We start from the raw sequence: 22,956 nt of genomic DNA, 5'->3' as shown, positions 1-22,956 counted from the left end.
GGACCTGGAAGCAACCTAGATGTCCGCTGACAGATGAATGGATAAAGAAGTTGTGGTGTATATACAACGGATATTACTCAGCCATAAAAAAGGAATGAGTTTGAGTGAGTTCTAATAAGGTGGATGAATCTAGAGCCTGTTATACAGAATGAAGTAAGTCAGAAAGAGAAAAATAAGTATAATGTATTAATGCATATGTATGGAATCCAGAAAAAATGCCTTTTCATTTTGATTTTCTTTCTGTGATTGTGGTTTTCATTCTGGAAGCTGTGGCAAGGTAGTTCTTATAGCTTCTTCTGTCTGCTCTCTGGTGGATGAGGCCAAGAGCCTTGGGCAAGCTTCCTTATGGAGCAGACTGCTGGTGGGAAAGACTGGATCTGACTCTGGTGGGCAGGCCAAACGTTCCGTAAAACTTGAATCCAAGTGACTGCTGGTGGGTGGCACACTGCTGCATCCCTCTCAGTCGTTTTGCTTGAGGGACCCAGCCCTGGAGTCTACAGACTTTAGGTAGGACTAACCTCCAAGATTGTGTGGATCACAATAAACTGTGGAAAATTCTGAAAGAGATGGGACTACCAGACCACCTGACCTGCCTCTTGAGAAATCTGTATGCAGGTCAGGAAGCAACAGTTAGAACTGGACATGGAACAACGGACTGGTTCCACATAGGAAAAGGAGTATATCAAGGCTGTATATTGTCACCCTGCTTATTTAACTTCTATGCAGAGTACATCATGAGAAACGCTGGACTGGAAGAAACACAAGCTGGAATCAAGATTGCCGGGAGAAAGATCAATAACCTCAGATATGCAGATGACACCACCCTTATGGCAGAAAGTGAAGAGGAACTAAAAAGCCTCTTGATGAAGGTAAAAGAGGAGAGTGAAAAAGTTGGCTTAAAGCTCAACATTCAGAAAACGAAGATCATGGCATCCAGTCCCATCACTTCATGGGAAATAGATGGGGAAACAGTGTCAGACTTTATTTTGGGGGGCTCCAAAATCACTGCAGATGGTGAGTGCAGCCATGACATTAAAAGACGCTTACTCCTTGGAAGAAAAGTTATGACCAACCTAGATAGCATATTCAAAAGCAGAGACATTATTTTGCCAACTAAGGTCCATCTAGTCAAGGCTATGGTTTTTCCAGTAGTCATGTATGGATATGAGAGTTGGACTGTGAAGAAGGCTGAGTGCCGAAGAATTGATGCTTTTCAACTGTGGTGCTGGAGAAGACTCTTGAGAGTCCCTTGGACTGCAAGGAGATCCAGCCAGTCCATTCTGAAGGAGATCAGCCCTGGGATTTCTTTGGAAGGAATGATGCTAAAGCTGAAACTCCAGTACTTTGGCCACCTCATGCAAAGAGTTGACTCATTGAAAAAGACTTTGATGCTGGGAGGGATTGGGGGCAGGAGAAGAAGGGGATGACAGAGGATGAGATGGTTGGATGGCATCACTGACTCGATGGACGTGAGTCTGAGTGAACTCCGGGAGATGGTGATGGACAGGGAGGCCTGGCATGCTGTGGTTCATGGGGTCACAAAGCGTTGGACACGCCTGAGCGACTGAACTCAACTGAACCTCCAAGACCTATATGCAGGTCAGGAAGCAACAGTTAGAACTGGACATGGAACAACAGACTGGTTCCAAATAGGAAAAGGAGTACGTCAAGGCTGTATATTGTCACCCTGCTTATTTAACTTATATGCAGAGTACATCATGAGAAACGCTGGGCTGGAAGAAGCACAAGCTGGAATCAGGATTGCTGGGAGAAATATCAATAACCTCAGATATGCAGATGACACCACCCTTATGGCAGAAAGTGAAGAGGAACTAAAAAGCCTCTTGATGAAAGTGAAAAAGTAGGTTTAAAGCTGAACATTCAGGAAACTAAGACCATGGCATCTGGTCCCATCATTTCATGGCAAATAGATGGGGAAACAGTGTCAGACTTTATTTATTTGGGCTCCAGAATCACTGCAGATGGTGATTGCAGCCATGAAATTAAAAGATGCTTACTCCTTGGAAGGAAAGTTATGACCAACCTATATAGCATATTGAAAAGCAGAGACATTACTTTGCCAACAAAGGTCCATCTAGTTAAGGCTATGGTTTTTCCAGTGCTCATGTATGGATGTGAGAGTTGAACTGTGAAGAAAGCTGAGCACTGAAGAATTGATGCTTTTGAACTGTGGTGTTGGAGAAGACTCTTGAGAGGCTCTTGGGCTGCAAGGAGATCAGTCCTGGGTGTTCTTTGGAAGGAATGATGCTAAAGCTGAAACTCTAGTACTTTGGCCACCTCATGTGAAGAGTTGACTCATTGGAAAAGACTCTGATGCTGGGAAGGATTGGAGGCAGGAGGAGAACGGGACGACAGAGGATGAGATGGCTGGATGGCATCACCAACTCGATGGACATGAGTTTGGGTGACTCCAGGAGTTGGTGATGGACAGGGAGGCCTGGCGTGCTGCGATTCATGGGGTCGCAAAGAGTTGGACACGACTGAGCAACTGAACTGAACCTCTGAGAGGGCTTATGCCAAGGGGGCCACCTCCCAGGCCTGCTTCAGCCAGTGCCCCGTCCCCTCTGTGACCCCTGCCAGCCCACGCCTCCCCAGGAAACCCTCCAACGCTAGCAGGTAGGTCTGGTTCCGTCTCCTGTGGGAGGGATGTCTGCTCCTTTCCCTGGGCCCTGGTGTTCACAAGATTTTGTTTGTGTCCTCCAAGAGTGGAGTCTGTTTCCTCCAGTCCTGTGGAAGTTCTGTAGTCAAATCCCACTGGCCTTCAAAGTCAGATTCCCTGGGGACTGATCTTTGTCAGGTCCTTTTGTGAGATCCCCAGGTTGGGAAGCCTGATGTGGGGCTTGAAATCTTCACAATGGGGCTTGGAATATTCACAACAGTAGGAGAACCTCTGTGGTGTAATTGTTCTCCAGTTTGTGTGTTGCCCACCTGGTGGTATGGGATTTGTTTTATCATGGTTGAATCTCTCCTTCCATCTGTGGCTTCTCCCTTGCCTTTGGTATCTTTTTGGTGGGTTTCTGCATCCTCCTGTCCATGGTGGTTCAACAGCTAGTTTCAGTTCAGTGCTTTCACAGAGATGAACTCACATCCATCTATTCCACCATCTTGAACCAATCTCCCCTTACCTCACTGACATACTTTCAAATAGATAACTGAGTGGTGTGTGGAAGGGAGCTTTCCGAGCAGAGTAAATGTAGCAAATGAAAATGGAGTGTACTGTGCATTGTAGAAATCCAAAAGTTGGTCAGTATGGCTGGAAAATCTGGGTGGCAGGGGAGTGGCAGGGTGGGAGGGGGGGTTGGCGGGTAGGTAGTTTAGAGAGAGACTGGTGAGGAATGAGGTCGGTGTCAGCCTGTTGTCAGATAATGTGGAGCCATAGTAAGAATTTTGGACTTTATTTTGTGACGGAAAGCAATTGGGAGGGTTTTGATTAAGGACATTACTGGAATTATTTTCTTAATCATAACAACTACTATCTGGAAAATGGAGTTGGGGGGACTGTGGCAAGAATGGTTCAGGGGGCGGGGGGCTGTTACGGTAGTCCAAACAGAAAGATCACAGAGAATTAGTAGTGGAATTGATGAGAAGATGCAGAGTTTCTGGCTATATTGTGAAGACAGAGACCCAACAAGAAAGATTGATGTGGAATATAAAAGAGAAATGACTCATCCACGGGTTTTGCCAGATCAGCTAGGTAGGTGGTGGTACCAGTTATTGTCCTGTGCTTATGAGAGGAGTTGGTTTGAGAAGTAGATTCAGTAATTTGGTTATAGACACATTGTTTGGGATACTCATATTGACATCCAAGTGGAGGAAGCACGTAGGAAGGTTGATTTCAATATGGAGTTTCAAGAGGGGAAAGTGTGTATTCCATACTTAAACTTGGAAGTTATCAGCAAACAGAGGCTTTTTGAAAGCCCTGAGAGTTGATGATATTATCAAAGGTATCCATGTAAATGGAAACAAGAGGAGGAAAGACTAAGCTTTAGAGAATTCCAGCATTGAAGTTAGAAAGGGGAAGGTGAGAGAGAGCCGGAGATTCTGATGGAGACACTGGCGTGTTAGAAGGAAAACCAGATTGTGGTGTTCTTTCCACTGAAGAAAGTGTTTGGATGAAGTGATCTGCTATATCACGTGCTTCTGGGAGATCAGTGAGTTCAGCACTGTGAAAGTCATGGGTGAGCTTGAAAAAGTGTCTCTCTGAATTAGTGAGGACTCGGGTCTGATTGTTGTTGAGTTGCTAAGTCATGTCTGACTCTACAAGCCCACGGACTGCAGCACGCCAGGCTTCCCTGTCCTTCACTATCTCCTGGAGTTTGCTCAAACTCATGTCCGTTGAGTCAGTGATGCCATCCAACCATTTTGTTCTCTGTCACCCCCTTCTCCTGCCCTCAATCTTTCCCAGCATCAGGGAATGAGCCGATGAGTCAAATCCTCGCATCAGGTGGCCAAAGTATTATTATCTTAGGTGTTTATATACTACCTTACCATCTTTGTAATTGAGTAACTCAGTCCTGTCCGACTCTGCGACGCCATGGACTGTAACCCACCAGGCTCCTCTGTCCATGGGAGTCTCCAGGCAGGAATACTAGAGTGGCTTGCCATTTCCTTCTCCAACCTTACCGTCTTAATCATTTGTAAAATACAGTTCAGTAATATTAAATATATTCACATTGTTGTGAAACAGATCTTCAGAACTTTTTCATCTTGCAAAACAGAAACTCTGTAATCCATGAAACAACTCCCCTTTGCAACCTTCCTTAGTCTTACTAATAACCATTTCTACTTTGTTGCTATGAATTACTTTAAATAGCTCATGTAAATAGAATCATAAAATATTTGTCTTTTTGTAACAGGTTTATTTCACTAAGCATAAATCCTCAAGGTTCATCATTATGTAGCATGTGATGGGATTTCACTTCCTAAAACTGAAGTACCACGTTTTATCCTTTACAATTTTTAATAGACACTTTGTGTATGTAATTGTTATCAGTTTCTTATTTCTCGGTTTAATTTTATTTCAGAATAGTTCTTATAATTAATTTTTATCCCTGGTAGCTCACACGGTAAAGCGTGTGCCTACAATGCAAGAGACCTAGGTTCGATCCCTGGGTCAGGAAGATCCCCTGGAGAAAGAAATGGCAACCCACCCCAGTATTCATGCCTGAAAAATCCCATGGACCACGGAGCCTGCTGGGCTACAGTCCATCGGGTCGCAGAGTCAGGCACGACTGAGCGACTTCACTTTACTTCACTTCATAAAGCTGTTTTATTTTCTGTCTTCCTTTTGTTTTGGGGTGACTTCCGATTCTTTGTTTCAGACTTCTGGCAGCAAATGAAGACAGTGATCCAAAGCGTTCATAGTAACACTGTCTTTCATTGCTTAAACCCTGATGTTCAAAATGAGGTGACAGACTTAGAAAATGGAAAATATTTAGAATTACTAGTCAAAACAATTTCATTATAACTTGCCTTTTTATATTAAAAGACTTTTCATAATTTTTGTCAATTGACTCAACCCAAGCAGTATTTTGATGATATATATGTAACAGATTTTTTTTGAGGTTGGAATTGCTTTTATTGGAGCTAGAAATACAAATTTTGAACTGTTCACTTTACAAGGTCTAGTAGGCAATGAATTTAGGAAAGATGGTTCTCGTTTTTTGATTTGGGTGTTTACTTTTTGTTTTGATTTTTGGTAATTATTTATACACAATCCTTTTGTTAATATCTGTACCGTGTTTGGTAGTACTAATAAAATTTGTTTTGAAAATCATAAGTTTATTTGCTCATGGTTTATGTGTTCATTAAAATGCTTCCTAATCATTGTTCTTTGAATAGTAGTTAAATGATAGGATTCTCATAGGTTGTATGGAGATAAAAGGCTCTCTGTGAAGAATAATACTTAAAGTTATGTGAATATTCATGGTGTTTTGTGAGAGCTTTGGCGGTGTTATATATTTTAAGAATTGAAAGACACCCTATTTTCCAGCCACCTCCAAAACTTGATGTCAGTTTGCCCAAAAGTTTGAAAAATGCATGTGAACAGACTTTCACAGCAGAGTAGCATTGATTTGAGAACTTCTTGAGATTTATCTCCTACCCTTTCCAAGCCCTTTTCCCTCGCTTTTAGTTCTCACAGCCGCAGTGTATGTTTTGTATTTGCTTTCTTAAATCAGCTGCAAAATTGCATGGCTTTTATTGTAGAAATACAGTCCACCATTTTTAATAAGAATAAAATAAAATATGGTTATTTTGATGGCCTCTGTTTATCCCAGAAGGCATTGTACTGTATTGTAAATATTCATTGTTCCTTTTTACTTTTCTGGACTCAGGTTATTACGAGTATACTTTATAATCATAGTTCCCCAAAGGTTAAGAGTTGAGAACCTAGTTTACTGTGGCTATTTGAATAAGAAAAAGGAATGTCAGAGTTTCGAGCAGCTAGGAGTCATATCTTCCACTTTAGCTTTTCCCACTCTGGGCCTTTCTACCAACACTTCACCTACAACAAGCAAAAAAGTATCGTGCACTGAAAAATCATCATGTAAAACATAATCCCAAATTAAACAACATGACAAGTGACAAAATGATGTACATGTGGAAATAGTAAAGTTTTATAGTTAGGTGTTTGATAAGACTTCATGTTTTCTAGTAGCTCCTCCCTTTTTTCCCCCTAACTGAATGTAAAATTTTTGAGATAAGGACTGTACCTTATTTTCTTTCTGTATTCCCCCGGAATTTTGCATTTTGATAGATACTTAGGAAGTGTGTAGTTGACTGGCAATAGACTAGTTTAGTCACTTTGTAGCAGTTCCTGATACTGTAAGGTAGTATTTACTTTTCTGAATATATATCTTACAGTAGGTATTTTTAAAAGTAGTAAATTCATTGTACCACATTTAAGTATTTCTGTGGAGCAGTTGTATTCAAGTTATGTGAACATTATTTCCTTTTTATAGTATTTGGCATATGGCTACATTTAGACATGTGAAGCACTTTAAAAGTTTTATTATTTTTGAGTAATGATTGAATTCTGTTGTGTATGATCATTGACTTTTATGTCTTCTTTTGTCACTATCAGTGGAACATAGGTATATATACATAATATATGTGATTTAAAATTTTGAAAGGTAATTTCGCATTTTTATTTTTCAGAACATCTTAGCAGAACCATCAAAGTCTGATGGAAGTATGGTTCGCCATTCCTCATCTCCATATGTAGTATATCCACCCGATAAGCCTTTCCTTAACAGTGATCTGCGACGCTCCCCAAATAAGCCTACATTTGCCTATCCGGAAAGCAACAGCAGAGGTAATAGAGCCTAACAAAATAGGTGCTGCCTTTGTGTGTTTGTTGTTGTTTAGTTGCTCAGTCGTGTCTGACTCTTGCGACCCCATGGGCTGTAGCCCACCAGGCTTCTTTGTCCATGAGATTTCCCAGGCCAGAATACTGGAGCGGTTTGCCTTTCCTTCTCCAGGGGATCTTCCCAACCCAGGGATCGAACCCAGGTCTCCTGCTTTGGCAGACAGATTCTTTACCACAGAGCCACCAGGGAAGCCCTTTGTGTGTTTACTCAGTGCTTAAAACTCTTAATTTATGTTTTCCATTTATTTTAAAATTAAGTAAAGTCCCTCTTCCTGTTTTGTGTTTTTTAATCTATTTAGTTGCAGTAGGTCTCAGTTGCGGCATGTGGGATCGTTGGGGCATACAAACTCTTTGTTAGGGCTTGTGGGATCTAGCTCCGTGTTAGAGAGAGAGAGAGAATGTGTGTGTGTGTGTGAGAGAGAGAGAGAGAGTGAGTGTGTGTATAACAGTGCGCGTGCGCACACGCATGCTTAGTCGCTCCGTTGTGTCCGACTCTTTGTCACACCATGCGCTGCAGCCCTGACCAGCGATCAGACCTAGGCTTCTACACTGGGGGTGTGGAGTCTTCGCTGCTGTACCACCAGGGAAGCCCTACCCATTCCTGTTTTTAACCTCCTCAAAATACTTTGTTTTTTCTTTTGTTCGCTGAGTAAGCATCATCATCCACCTAATCATCAGGACTAAGTGATGAATTATCTAGGACTGCTTTTTTCATTTCCAGCACCACTCAGGAACCAAGCCTTGTGTTTTGCTTCTGAAATGCCCCCCAAACTTACTGGTTGTGTCTCTTCATTCTCATTGGTTGGTTCAGGTTTTCATCATCTGTTGCACTGATAATTGTTATACAACCTTTACTCATACCCAGTGAACAGTATTGCTGCCACTTGCTGTTATTTATCGTCTCTCCCACTTTAAAAGTTTCAGCATCTCTCCATGCCTTAAATAACACTTGTAGATTTCTTATAACCTGGACTGTACCTGCTTTACCAGTTTCATCCCTGTCAGCTCCTCCGTTCTTCCTTACCCACACATCCTTTGCTCTACTTTGAAATATATTTTTGCCCTGAAACTTACCATCTGTAATAGTTTTCTTGCTGCCTTAACAAATTGCCACAAATTTAGCAGCTTTAAATAACCAAAATGTACTGTCTCACAGTTTCTGTAGGTCAGAAACTTGAATGACCTCAGCAGGATTCTCTATTTAGGGTCCTGCAAGGCTGAAATCATGGTGTTGACTGGCCTGCATTCCTTACTGGAGAGTCTAGGCAGCACCTTCTGCTAGCTCATTCATGTTCTCGGCCAGTTCAGTTCCTTGTTGTTGAGGTTCACTGTCTTGCTGACTTTCAATCCGGGCCAGTCCGTGTTCCTAGCAACTGTCCGCATTCTTGCGCTTTTCTTAAGGTCCCCGTAGGAATGGTGGGTCAAGGCACTCGTACTTCAGAGCTCTGATATCTTCTGTCCGCTTTTAAGGGTTCATGTGTTTAGTTACGTTGAGCCCACTCAAATCATCAGAAATAATTTCGTTATCTGAAAGGTCCATAGTTTTAATTATATCTCCCAAAGTCTTTTTTGCCATATAACAGGTATTCAAGGCTTCTTGGATTAGGACATAGGCCTCCTTGGGTGTCCTTTCTGCCTACCATGCCAGCCAGATTGTTGACAAGCACTTCTCATGCTGTGCCCTGTAGCGAAATTTTCTGTGGTAGAATTATACTCTTTCTCTGAAACCGAGGTTATATATTTCTTCTGAGAAGTCTTCTCTACCAACTCCCTCAACACATGCCTCTCTCTGTCTCCTCAGATGTCTCTTCTGAACCCGCTGGGCCTTTGTTCATGTCCCATGGCCCCACACTTTGTTTGGGGGCTGATGGTTTCTGTCTCTAATCATCCTGTGTTAAAAGTCGTTATTACTGGATTGGTACCGAAAACCACAGTAAAACTATAATGGAGCTTACTGATTATCCTGGGGCATTGCTAAGTAGTTCATAACACTACATTCTGAAAGAATAAAAGAAACTTACTGCCTTCCACATTCTTTTTTCTCTTGTTTACTTTCTTCTTCTTTCCTTTTCTCTGCCCTCTCTTTTCCTGAAAGCCACTAATTACTCACAAGAAGAATTTAGCTTTATTATGAACACACTAGATAAAACCCTTGCCAACTCTTCACTCTAAGTAAATTTGCCCTGTTTAATTTTTCTTATTCTTTAGTAATTTGCTTTTCTCTGAACTTTAAAAAAAAAGTTGCTTTCTTTTTAATATGAATGTAAAGATCAGAATTAGATATAATATCATGATAGGTTTGATATCTTATTCTTAGACTTTGTGTTCCTGCTAGAACTCTGGCATGTTTTTGTGTGTGCTTAATTTTTTAAAGAAAGTATTGCTAAAATTTAATTGAATTTTGCTCCACTGTTGATTTCAGCTGTTTGTTTTTTGCTTTTTTGGATGTTTGAAAGTTATACAACTTTTGTTATTTTTCTAAATTGCCAGTCTTTAACTGCTGTATTCTAATGAGTAGCACTTTATCAGTTGTTTTATCAACCATTAAATTAGCAATTTCTTTATCATCATCTTTGAGATACAATGTCTTATAAGATGTTTCTTGGTAGAAATCCTTAACACTTAAATTTTTAAAATTCTTAAAAGACCTCAGATTAAATTTATTTCAGCAAACAGTTTCAAGGCCCCATTACAGGCTAGAATTTACATTCATAACCATACTTGGATACTGTTATCTACCTCGTACTCCATTATACAGTCAGTGCATAGTTTACAAAATAATGTTACTGTGAGATTAATTTTTAAGATATTTGCAGTGCATTTCTCAGTTGAAACAAAAGGGTGCCTAAACTAATTTGCAAACACCTGTTTAACCCATATGTGAATAAAAATATAACACTTCTTTTATCTAGAAATTCATTAGTAAGTATAATTGCCACAGTACGAATGATTAAACACAATTTTAAAACATGAAAAGAAAATGCGATAACATTTCAGACAAAGCAAGTATGTTTCATGTAAACCTCTCAGAAAAACTGTATAAGGTGGTTATATTGAAAATGACTGATGAAGAAACATCTCAAAGATGGTCACTTTCACATAGGCAGTATCACAACCATTTTCTCTTCCCACTTTTTCCCCAGTTTGTTGAACGAACCTTCAGATATTTACTGAATGAGTGAAGGCTTATTTGGAATAGATACTCACTATGATAACTTTTTCTTTTCTACTTAGTCAACGTTTTTTTCTCACTAATGCTTGAGAGGCGGGAAACTAAACCTTTTTTTGTTTAGTTATGGTTTAGCATTTTCATTAATAAATGACAATTTCACTTTGCTATCTGAAAATCACTTTGAAAGTATAATTTGACTAATGCCATGGAAAGAGATAATTAAACTGTTCTTGTTGTATTCTAACATTAATTTTAAACTTTAGAAAGAAATGAACAAATTTGGAATTATTACTGACATCAAAAAATGTACTATGACAACATCATTCCAAAGACTTTCAGTATAACTTATAGCTCATGTTATTCAGTACATTTCAAATGATAGTAATGTGACAAATGGCTTAGATGTTTAAAGCTAGATAAGTAGCTGTAAGGCAGTTCTTCCATGCCAGTGCCTTCTAACCTTTAATCACATACCATAGTACCTATGGACGGTAAAATGGTAATATATGTACAGCAGGCTGAGATAAACTGATGGGGCTGATGGCAGGTAATCTGAGGTCTTTTCTTGTCCCAAAACAAAAGATCTTTTTGTTGTTATTCCCCATAAAAACAGAGAAAAAACATCTTGATGTATCTTTTACAAATTCAGTGATATTGGGACCAATAAAGGAGTCAAATTATAGCTGTTCTCTTAGATATTGATAACAATTTACAGTGCATCTGATCTCCTTTAAAGTGTTGGTTCTTAGATTTTCATTTATTTATTTTTGGTCTAGGAAACCCATTACTTGTGTATATAAGATTTTCAGTGAAGACTATTTTCCCAAATTTAAAAAACGTACTACAAAGAGTAACATTCTTTTATTTTACACTGTGTAAATCTCTTATTTCTGGCTTAATAGAAGACAGCTTAACTTGCATATCTACTTTTGCATTCCACTTATGATGATAAATTATTTTGATTAAAGTGTGTGGGAAAGAAAATCTGGCCTTGCACAGGCATGCAGTTGGGAAAAGAGTAAAATTTTAATACCTTTTTAACAATTTGTGGCTATTCTTCCTTGATACTTCATCGCAACTTGGAAAATAATAGTTTCTTAAAATTTTGTTGCAATGTGGATTATGAAAACAAAGGTTTTTATATTCTGGGACCTTGGGACCATCTACACTGTTGCAGATTAAATTTAAGATTCAGAAGCAGTTGTAATTACAACTGTTATTTATTACAGTGGCATCTGGAGAAATCCACATTCAGACTTCGGAAGTTTTTTCTCCTGGTCACGCAAAACACACTTCTTCCTCCAGCAGTAAACTGCACAACTAGGCTTAGAGACAAGGGCTCTTATCTGGAGTCAGTTGGCGCAAACACTTTGTGCCTGCTCGACCAATCATGATATTTACCATAAAGCACATTGTTTATATAGCCTAGGCAGACTGGTACAGCAGGATTCAGTGCCCTAGTCATACAAAGCTACCTTATCAGTTAGTAACCTAGAGAACATTCCAAAAGTCAGTTCCTAGAAGTTAAATGTTCAAGCCTGTAAACTTTTTTTTTTTTAGTGCCTTTCCACTGAAATCCATTGGTTTTGTTTTGAACGTTGCGTTGCTTTTTAGCCATGCATGATCTTTTTAATTGTATTCACTTGTCCACACTTTCAAAATCTGATGTTTCATTATACAATATCAAAAAATTAATTTGCTGATATCACTGATCTCAGTAGAAGAAAAAACACACGACTTTGTTTTTGTTACTGGGAGCAGTGGTGAAGAGTACAATGCCAAAACTATATAGGGCCAGGACCTTGATTTGTGCTAAAATTAATAATTTTACCCAGCATTGCTTTCGCATCATCTTTACAAATATCAACACAGTGAAAAGAGTAAATATTAAAATCTCAGTATTAATAGTATAATGGGAATACTAGTGATCTCACAGATCTCACAAATACAGTGATCTCACAGACCTGGTAATAAGCACTGCCCACCCACCCCCACCCCCCACCGTATGGCCATATGCTGTGCTTTGAGAACCAACATAATAAAGACTATGAGTACATGCAGAGTAATGTTTGTTTCTGTAAGTATTTTTCACCAGATGTAGAAAGAGTAGATAATAGCTTCTCTTTCCAGAAATTAGATAGTAGCTCCTTGAAAGCAAGGGCTTGTAATTTTCTCCTTTATCTTACAGAGTGCTCTGTAAATGTTTGTTGGACTGAAATTTTGATCAGAAATTAAACTGAAGCAATGCCTGTTGGGATGGAGAATGGAGACTGGGAGATTTATCCATATTTTTGATATGGGCAGTGAAGAAGGAGCAATCTTTGAATCCAAGATTTTCTGTTGTGGATGGTGTGATTAAGACAGATTACAGAAAAACTGGGATCTTTCCAAGAAAGATAATTTAATTTTGGCTATATCAAATTTGAGATGCCTGTGAGTTAAGTGGAGGTGACGAGTAAGCACAGGAAAATAAAAGTGAAGTGTAAGAGAACTCTGCACTGATGAACTCAGACATGAACAGGTATACAATAGTGAATGATGCCATGTGTATGGAAGGATTTCTCTGGAGAGAGAGTAGAGGGGGAAAAGGGTACTGGAAAATAGCGCTGTTTAAATGGTGAGCTAAAAAGTGGAAATAGCCAAAAGGGTAGAGAGATACCATGAGAGAAAAATACTAGGGAAATTGAAAAATGAGTGCTAGTGATTTGGGTCTCCCCCTCACCCTACTTAATCTATAGCAAACGTGCTGATACATTAGTGATAGAAAGAAATATTCTAGATAACAAATAGACCCAACTTTGTTGTTAATGAGGTGATGCTGAGATCTGCTCGGCTTAATCCACCCCAAGTTATGAATGAGTGACAAACTGGGATTGTAAAGAGGAGAACGTCTTTGTTTTTTTAGTGCTCCTAGATGTCACTAGAGAGTTTTCAAACTTTTGCCTGTTAGAATCACCTGAGGATCTTCTTGGATCTATAGCTTTCATTCCAAACGTTCTTTGATATTTTTAGTTTACTTGTTTTTATGTGTTATGTTCTGGGCATTAGGATTTTTTAAAGCTCACCAAATAGTACAGGAGAAAATGCAGCAAAGGAAGGGAATCACTGACTGTCTTAGGCAAATGGAATGAATTATAAATTAGTAATAGGAGGTTTAATCCTGTTAGGTAAAGAATTCAAGAGGTTGCTGCCATTTGTTTCTAATTTTAAAATAATCATGGAGACTTTCCTGGATATGTTTACTGAACATTATCTGCGTACCACCTATGTACCATACAGAGTATGTAGCATTGGAGTTTCAATTATGAATAATAGGTTCTCTCGTTCCAAGATGGAGTTCACATTTCAGAAATGATTAAGTAAAGTTTAAAGAGAACTCAGTATCTGTCTTTAATGCTAAGGTTTCCAGTTTTCTCTCATACTCAGCTATCCAAAATGTATTTAATATTTCAGATGTGTGTTCAAGGTTACTGAGGGTGAAGAGGATAAAAAATTTAAATCTAGTGTTTGCTGTGAAAGGTCTGTTTGTGAAAATAAAGAAAATATGTATGACATTATATTTCAGTATGTCACTCTTCCATCTTTCAGTATTTGAATATCCTTCTTGTTCTAGAAATGTATTTCCCACTATATCCCTTCCCAGTAAATATATAAAGTTAAAAATGTCTGAATTTTTCATTATTCATTTCTACATAAAATATTTTCACTCAAGGGTCTTTCTAGGTAATGTAGTCATTTGAACATAAAACGCAATGGTACCAGAGCTCACTCACATACTTTTCTACGAGAAAAGAAAAACAAGAGCAATCATTTCATCACCTAGAATGTTTTTCTTTTAACTCTTCAAGTGAAGATATAATGTAAGTTATTTAGTCATCTGGATCAGAAAATAAATGGATGGAGTAAGAGTTTGTCATATTTCTTACATGAACTCTTTTTGTGTAAAATTTCATGTTTGACATTGAAAATGTTTTCAGGGATGTGTGTGCATATAAACTTAGGTTTTTATATATTTTTAAATATAGGTCATTGGTAGAATAAAGTCATTTTTTGTCTTCACAGTACTAGATTTATTTAATAAAACTTAGAATGGAAAAAGCAGCCAATAAAAACTTAGTTATAAGAAATTCCCAGTATGAAATTAGCTTTAGCAAAGAGGAATCTTTTTGATTTACAAACATGCAAGGAAGGATTGAACAACCAAGAAAAGAATGGCAGATACACAGATGGGCTTTAAGAGCATTGGAAACCAGGTACTCAGACATGGCCGATACTTTCTCTCCATCTGTTTGTTTGTTTGTTTGTTTAATTCTTCTAGCTAACTTCACTCTAGCCACAGACTCACTTTTTCCACATATCGGTAAACATGGCTACTAATACTTGAGTTTTACGTTGACTTCACCTTTTTGGACCAGAGTCCAAAAATCCCAAGAAGAGAGCCGTTGTCTGGGCTTCGTTTGAGTGCCCTTGTAGGTCAGTCAGCGGTGGCCAGGTTTGTGAGAGGATACTAAACGGACACTTCAGTTATAGTTGTAGCCATGTTGATGTAAGAGGAAATTGCTGAGAAAAGAGGTGAATAAGACAAACAAACAGTTCACTATACTTATAGTAAAATAAAGTAATGAGAAAACCAAGGAAACAAAATTAGAAAACAAAATACAGTGAAAAAATAGGGCAACCTTTATTACATATGATGACAAGTGTGACTGTGTTTGAAAAAACAACTCAAAAGTCAATTTATGCTCAAACAAAAAGACACAGATTAAAAGTGAAAAGTTGGCAGAGACAAGTAAGGAACATAGCAAATAAAAAGGATGATGACAGCATTACTGTCAGAATAGTGTCATAGACAAATAGCAGTTTTGTATAACAAAAGAAGTAAGACCCAGCTTTAAAGCAAGAAAGGAAATACCTAGGTGCCAGAAATACAGTGAATTTAAGGCTGAAAGCCTCAGAGACACTAATAGTCTTGATATCATATAAAAGCCTTAGGAATTAGGGTACAGTGGGGGAGGATGGCATCACCGACTCGATGGACATGGAGTTTGAGTGAACTCCGGGAGATGGTGATGGACAGGGAGGCCTGGCGTGCTGCGCTTCATGGGGTCACAAAGAGTCGGACACAACTGAGCTGAACTGAGGGGAGAAGTTGGGATTTTAAATCCAGGTAGCAACTGTAGATAAAAACTTTAGGCCCAGAGGAAGTGACTTCCTTTGGAAGTCTAATTGGAGAAAAGGAACTGGAATAGCCCAGCCCCCTGGCCTGGGAAGGAGGCTGTGGTAGAAAAGTCCCGTGTGGTATATCAGCCTAGGCTTGTTCTGTGTGCTCTGCTAAGAGAATACTTGAAGACCTGAATAGAGCTGTGCAGTGTTCCTCAGTGGAGACTTGAATACTATGAATATCACTTAAAAGAATAATGTGTGAGAAGTGCACCTTGTAATAGAAGGCTTCGCTCAGATAAAGGATGGCCTCACCATATCAACTAATAATAGATTGTAGAGCTATAAAAATAGGGAGTGTGGAACTGGCACAGAAATAGACATTAGTGGGATAGAAAGTTCATAGCCAAGTATGTATAAAGATGGAGTTCTAGAAATGTACCTATAGATTGACATGGAGAAGTACTAAACTTACGGAGTGTAGTAGTTGGAAGGAAATTCATACAATCTTAAATACTTTTAATTATCAAACAAGAAAAGAATGAAAATGAATATTGTTAGCACTGCTGTATGATATATAGGAACTTACAGTTATATGAAATTAATATATCAAAATATTTACATTTTTAATAGAAATGTAAAATAAAATAACTGGAGTACCCTGGATTTCTTAATCAGAATGGCAGTGACATTGTAATTAATAATGGTCTGTATTGGCAAAGACAGGTACTTCTGATAAAAGTGTAAATTGATACAGACATTTTTTTAAGGTATTTTGCTCTATTCAGGAACCTTTAAATATGAATATTCTTTGATCTAATAACTTTGTTTTTCAACTCCTAACTGATCACAGGGAAATAATCTCTTAAGTAATGACCAAAATTGATAGTTATTATCTCTTGGTAGTAGTTTTTCTTTGTTGTATTTGCCTTCTACAGTGAATATGCATTATAATTAGAAGCTTTTTGAGGGGCAGAGTGCTTAGGGTTTTTTGGAGATCAAAAAAATTGTCCTTTTTTTGCTTTTATGTGTGTGCTCAGTCACATCTGACTCTCTGCAACCCTGTGGACTAGCCCGCCAGGCTCCTCTATCCACGGGATTTTCCAGGCAAGAATACTGGAGTGGTTTGCCATTTCCTTCTCTAGTTTTTGTGCTAAACTGTTTTTTACTCTATAATTGGATTCTGCATGTGATCTTACTAGTAAAACAAAAGATTGATAGTTAATAATATGCCTTAGCACAGTTCATGGCTTTTTATGATTAGCTAAATATTTTTACCATTTTATAAAATCCTTGAAATGTTTTTACCGTGGCAGAATTTCAGAGATTCACAAGATGTCTTTAAATAGATTTTTTGAAGCAACTATCATGTGATCCTAATTAATTCCCAAAGAGTTATCCTCCATCAATTTTATTTTTTATTTAGATGAATTTATTCTTTTTCAGTAAGCTTTTCCATGGATAGTATCTTATAGTATCCATATTTGTATTTGACAGCTATATTTTCTGCTCTGAAGAATCTTCAAGATAAAATTCGACGTTTAGAACTTGAAAGGATTCAGGCAGAAGAAAGTGTGAAAACCTTGTCTAAAGAAACAATTGAATATAAGAAAGTATTGGATGAACAGATACAAGAAAGGGAGAATTCAAAGAATGAGGAATCAAAGCACAATCAAGGTTTGTTTAGTTATGAGGGAAATAAAACACCATCAAAATAAGTATTATGAAATTACTCTTTAAAAAATTACCCTAAAAGAAATTCCACATTAGTGTTTTCTAGTGCTTAGTGTCTTCTAGCACTACAAAACTGCATTATATTTGAGTGCATTTTGAGGAACAAGTGCTGATGTCCTGCATTAAAATTATTATCTGAATGCAAGGCCGATTAGACTAACATACAGAAAGTGAATGACTTAGGTCCTCTGAAAACGCTTCTGGAGGTACTGGAAAATGTTTATTATATATACTGTAGATTCATGTTAAACAGATTGTTAGACTGTCCTGTGAGTGAGCTAATTTCTGTTTTTCTTTTTAGAACTGACATCTCAGTTGTTAGCTGCAGAAAATAAATGTAATCTTTTAGAAAAACAATTGGAATACATGCGGAACATGATAAAGCATGCAGAAATGGAGAGGACATCTGTATTAGAGAAACAGGTTTGTTACTTCACAGAGTCATTCTCAAGAGAAGTTAGCTATGGAGAAAATCTGGTAGATATAAAGACCTTTTTACTCAGGACTAATGGTGCTGTTACAAATAATCAGTTCTCTCTGTATCTTAAAAGGTAATAGTACCTGTCATTTTGAAGAACTGCTAGTGGAAGCGTTGGGAGAAAAGTAGTTTGTTTTTTTTCTTTCAGTAAAGCTGTAGAGAAGAGTTTGCTTTTTGGATGACCCTCATACACACTGACATATCCTCTGTAGCTTCTGCTTTGGGACAGTATAATAGCCCAGGACTGAAATTACTTGGAATCAGTTATGGTGTCTGGAGATTTGATTGTTCTCCTTCATTGTTGTTGATGTATTTGATAGAGGTTTACTTATATTGGAAAAATACTGTCACTTGAGTTTTCAAGTCATCTTAACTTCTTTGTACATTATAAAAAGCATAAATAAGCATATTATGGACCTCTCTGCTTCTTGTATTTTGTTTAAAAGACTCAAGTCAGGAAGCGTGTTTCAAAGTTCTTTATACTCTGAAAAGCTGTTCATAGTTGTTACTTTAGCAAAAATATTTTGTTCTGTCATATCAGAGGTATTTTTATTTAAGTAACCTATACATTTGTGAGAGAACATCTTCAACATCAGCCTAAATATATTTTTTAAAACATGCCTCATTTTCCTATCGTAAATCTAGAATTTGAATTAATCATGAATACTTTTTTAGCATCTTAATTTTGTTATACAGAAATTGAATATTTTGTTGAACACTCTGCAGTGTGAAAGAAATCGAATGCTTTCCACCTCACTTAGCCTTTAGTCATAGTTGGAGATATTAGACCTAAAAGAAATACTTGATTGCATGACAGTTAAAATTCTCTTAAATAGAGAATGTTTCAGCAGTTCTTTAGTGTGAATTATAGTTCTCTTTACTGTGCCATTGAGTTTATTGTGACCTTATATTCTTGTTGCCAGTTGGGTCTAACATTTTTATGTGATAGTTGGAGTGGGGAAGGAGGTGATCTGCCACATGATTGGAAATAGCCAGGCATGTTCAGTAAGCAATATAGTAATGCTCTTTATTAGGATATTTCAGTTCACAGGTTAGAAAGCACCTATAAAATGGTAGTGAGATGTCTTGACTAATACAGCTATTATACATAAATATGTCTTTGAATTAAGCTCTATTTTCATCAGTAAACTTTGACTAGTTCATTTAATAAGAATGGTTCCAGTACTGAAAAAATGTGATTTGTGGCAGTTTTTAGCTTAACGTATTCTTTTAAGGACAGTTACTATCCACTAAGGTGGGTAGGAGGCAATTGGTAGCTCACGCAAATTCCTGAGAAATGTATTGCTTTGTATTACTTTGTCATATTCAAATTTCTGTTAGTATGATGCCTATTGCTGACTTGTATATGAAGATAAACTGTTTACAAGTTCAGATGCTTAGTGTTTTGACTTTTTACGTGTATACTTCAATTTAGCATATTTCCACTTCTTATTCTAGTTTATCCTGTGACTGATAGTCATTAAATCTGATAGGTGGTAGTCTTCAAATCTTTAACTATAAACCTCAGAAAAGAAAAAAATGATGGATGCTTTGCATAGAATTCAGAGGAAGTGTTAAATGGTAGATACCAATACCATGACTGTTGCCTTAATTAAAACTGTTTAAGAAAACCAGACAAATTACAAGTATTTGTGTGCAGCCTGTATGTCGTGTGATACTGTCAAGAGTATTATCAGTGTATAGAACCATATGTTATGATGGTATATGATAAGATTTCACTTGTATTTGTTAACATTTCTATGGTTTCATCTTAATACTGTTCCTATAATTTCTCTGCAGTATCTAAGTAGTTCTGTGAAAAGACAAGTAGCCTATTATACTCTGTAATAGTTTTTTCAGTTTTTTGTCAGATTATCATGCTGTATTTTCATGCTGTATTTAATATTGTTTCCCAGGTCTCCCTGGAAAGAGAACGACAACATGATCAAACGCATGTTCAAAACCAACTTGAAAAATTGGACCTTCTTGAACAGGAGTATAACAAGCTTACCACAATGCAGGCCCTTGCAGAAGTCAGTGAAAATTTCTTCCTCACCAGTGCATAATATTGGTTCTTTTGTAAAATTGGTCATTTTATAATACTAGATATTTTATAGGAAAAAAGTGACCTTATAGCAAGGAAACATACAGGAAGTTTCTTTTTAGGAGGAAACATAAATTTGGAGAGAAAGTTCACATTTGCAATAGTAGTGTACCTAAGGAAGGAGTTCTTTTTGAAAATATTGACAGATGAAATGTTTTTCAGTATCCGTAAGTCTTGTATCACTTGAAGTTTTTCTCTGAGCTGATTTTACTTTTAATTGATTCATTTGGGAAGTACTTAATACCACTGAGACTGTGAGGTTCCAGACCTAGCGGCCATGCAGCCTACAGGCCTTCACACGGAGGCTGTGCTCTTGGCCATGGATGTCGCTCATAATTCTGTGAAGTCTTCAGGCAGAGTCATGGACGCTGGCAAGCCCAGAGCCATCACTAGGGTGAACTCACAGGCTTATGTTTACCATGCTAAAAGTTTACACTTACCTATGTTGCTTATATTAAAGTTTTGCAAACACACATTGAAAGTCTTTTCACTATTACCACTTTTAATATTTTTATCACTAGAAAAAAATGCAAGAGTTGGAAGCAAAACTCCGTCAGGAAGAACAAGAAAGGAAACGAATGCAAGCTAAGGCAGCCCAGGTAAGTTGAAATGTCAGCAGGTAAGCTCCTCACATTTCCTACTATTCTTTATATATAAATAGATGTAGATGTGGACTGCTTTGATTATTTATATTTCAGAATGGTCCAGTATATAAATTTGCAGACTTAGCTTCATGTGAAAAATATAAATGTTTTTATAGGCAGAAAGTAAAAGCTGAGCAATTCTTTAGGGTTTTTCCAGTTGTGGACTTTCAGCCAGCTCTTTTTTTAATCAATAGACTTAAAAAATATCAGAATCTATACACATAATCATATAAAATTTTACAGTCGTATAGAACTTCACATCAGTCACCACTGGAAATGTTTGAAATCCTCATTCAGTATCCCGTCTTGTAAGAGCTTCTCTTTTTTGGTTGCCTCCAGACAGTAGGTCAGTAGTGAAGGTAGTGGGCTGCCCAAGAGTTGGTGACCTGTACTATTTCACTAAAGTCACCATATGAGGAAAATGAACACTGCTCATTCCTAGCCCTGGATTTTTATCCCATGCAGTGGTCGCCAGGTAGGATAGGTGAAGCAGTGTGATGATTGGAATTTTTCTCAAAAACTCAGACAATTTTGTTTCATAGCCAGGTTTGAAAACCAGTGTTCGAGACAACACAGACATGTACATACGTATATAATTATATTTTTTAAGGAAAAGTTGAAAACAGCAGCCCTTTTTGAAATCTTTAGTAGTTGCTTATGGAATTTCTGTTGTATTAAATTAATGTAGTTACTAAACTTCTAGAGAAAAGGGCTTGATTACATTCTCTTGACATACCTTCCAGTTCCTTTGGACATAGATTTCCAGTTCCTTTAAGTGTATGAGCTTTTAAAAGAGGAAGATTGTACTTTGTTGTCCAGCTGCTTTGTGTCTAGCACTGTTGTGCATGCGGTGTGTGAAAAGAAGAAAATACTGAAACTTTGGTTGAGTTAGAAATATTGGCTTTAACTTGTTAGGTAAAATTTAAAGACCAACCTCAAATAAGGAACTAAAAGGAGCCAGGTTAAGTGAAAGGACAAATTATAGGACAGTACTTCAAGATAAAATGAGAGCGTGGTATTGATTTAAAATATTGGACAAATGTTCACAGATTGATTCAAGACAGTTACATAGCTATGAGAAGACATAGTTACACAGCTGTGATGTGTTTTTTAATCTGTACTGTATGATACTGCTGTAGGTTTTGGGTAGGTGTTTACATGGCATTGAATCATAACTTATTTCTTCAGTATTGACTTTAGGCTCTCATGTTTTTCCTAGTTGCAGACTGGTCTAGAAGTAAATAGACTTATCTTTGAAGATAAGGCAACTTCATGTGTTCCCAATACAAAAAGAATTAAAAAAAAGAAGTCAAAACCACCAGAAAAGGTATGAAAAAAGGACCATGAGGTACTGTTCATTGCTTGACATAGTTTATGTGAAAGTACTTATAAGCCATGTGGTCCTTCAATCTTGGATGAGTAAATCTGTTTCATTCTAAGTTTCTTCATTGGGAAAATGGGGATAAGTAATACCTACTTCTACACTTTAACCCTAACAGTGAGATAATGAATATGAAAACATTTTAGAACTACATAGCACTGTATAAATATTAGTTATTATTCAGTATTGCATGAATTACCCTTTGCTCTTGAAAGTTTGTGTATGTATATACATACGTACATGCATATAGACACACAGCGAATTTCTCTACTGAGACTGTAACTGCTGTTTCGTCAGGTACTATTTTTTTCTTTCTTAGCCTTTCCTTAGGGTAAGATGTGTGTTGACAAGTAGTATGAGGAGCACTGGCCGTAATATCAGTAGAGATAAAACAAGCAGGAGCCCATCAGTTACACGAAGTTTCAGGTTAGTCTTATATAGGCAGCTCTTATCGTCATGTGAGTAAAATTGCTTCCTTTTTCTTCTCTTCCATGCAGAAGGCTTCTAGGAACTATTTTGCTGTACAGCCACATTATCGATTATGCTTGGGTGATATGCCATTTGTTGCTGGAAAGGTGAGTTGGTTGAACTCTGAATTTTTTTGTACAACTTAGATCTTTGAATTAAATCCACTCATTTGCCTGTATACCTGTAAATGGTGAAAACTTACTCTGTTTTTTTACCAAGGGATCCTAGTGTTGTAAGAAAGAGATGGAAGAAAGTTTTATAGGACTGGGGTGCAGGGGGAAGCCTCAGTGGGACACTTGAAAGCAGGTGAAGTGTATGTGGAAGGAAGTAATGAACAAAAGCAGAGACCCTGGTTTGGTGAAGGTATGGTTATGGATAGGAAAGGAAATGAGAAACTGTATATTTGTAGCACTGGAATTTTCATG

The 22,956-nt window shown here is 37.5% G+C and overlaps 1 protein-coding gene across 1 annotated transcript in view; it reads left to right on the top strand.

Moving 5' to 3' along the window:
* Positions 1–22,956, top strand: part of CEP57 (centrosomal protein 57) — a 43,154-nt gene that overhangs the window by 12,061 nt on the left and 8,137 nt on the right. Inside the window, exons 2-8 of the mRNA XM_069554923.1 lie at positions 7,180–7,336; positions 17,220–17,399; positions 17,758–17,879; positions 19,851–19,967; positions 20,560–20,637; positions 21,902–22,009; positions 22,561–22,638. Coding sequence (XP_069411024.1) covers positions 7,180–7,336; positions 17,220–17,399; positions 17,758–17,879; positions 19,851–19,967; positions 20,560–20,637; positions 21,902–22,009; positions 22,561–22,638 — 840 coding nt within the window. The remainder of the gene's footprint in view (positions 1–7,179; positions 7,337–17,219; positions 17,400–17,757; positions 17,880–19,850; positions 19,968–20,559; positions 20,638–21,901; positions 22,010–22,560; positions 22,639–22,956) is intronic.

The sequence above is a fragment of the Ovis canadensis genome, chromosome 15, assembly GCF_042477335.2.
Source record: "Ovis canadensis isolate MfBH-ARS-UI-01 breed Bighorn chromosome 15, ARS-UI_OviCan_v2, whole genome shotgun sequence".
In the NCBI taxonomy this organism is placed as follows: domain Eukaryota; kingdom Metazoa; phylum Chordata; class Mammalia; order Artiodactyla; family Bovidae; genus Ovis; species Ovis canadensis.
This window is presented reverse-complemented; position numbering and strand designations above follow the sequence as displayed.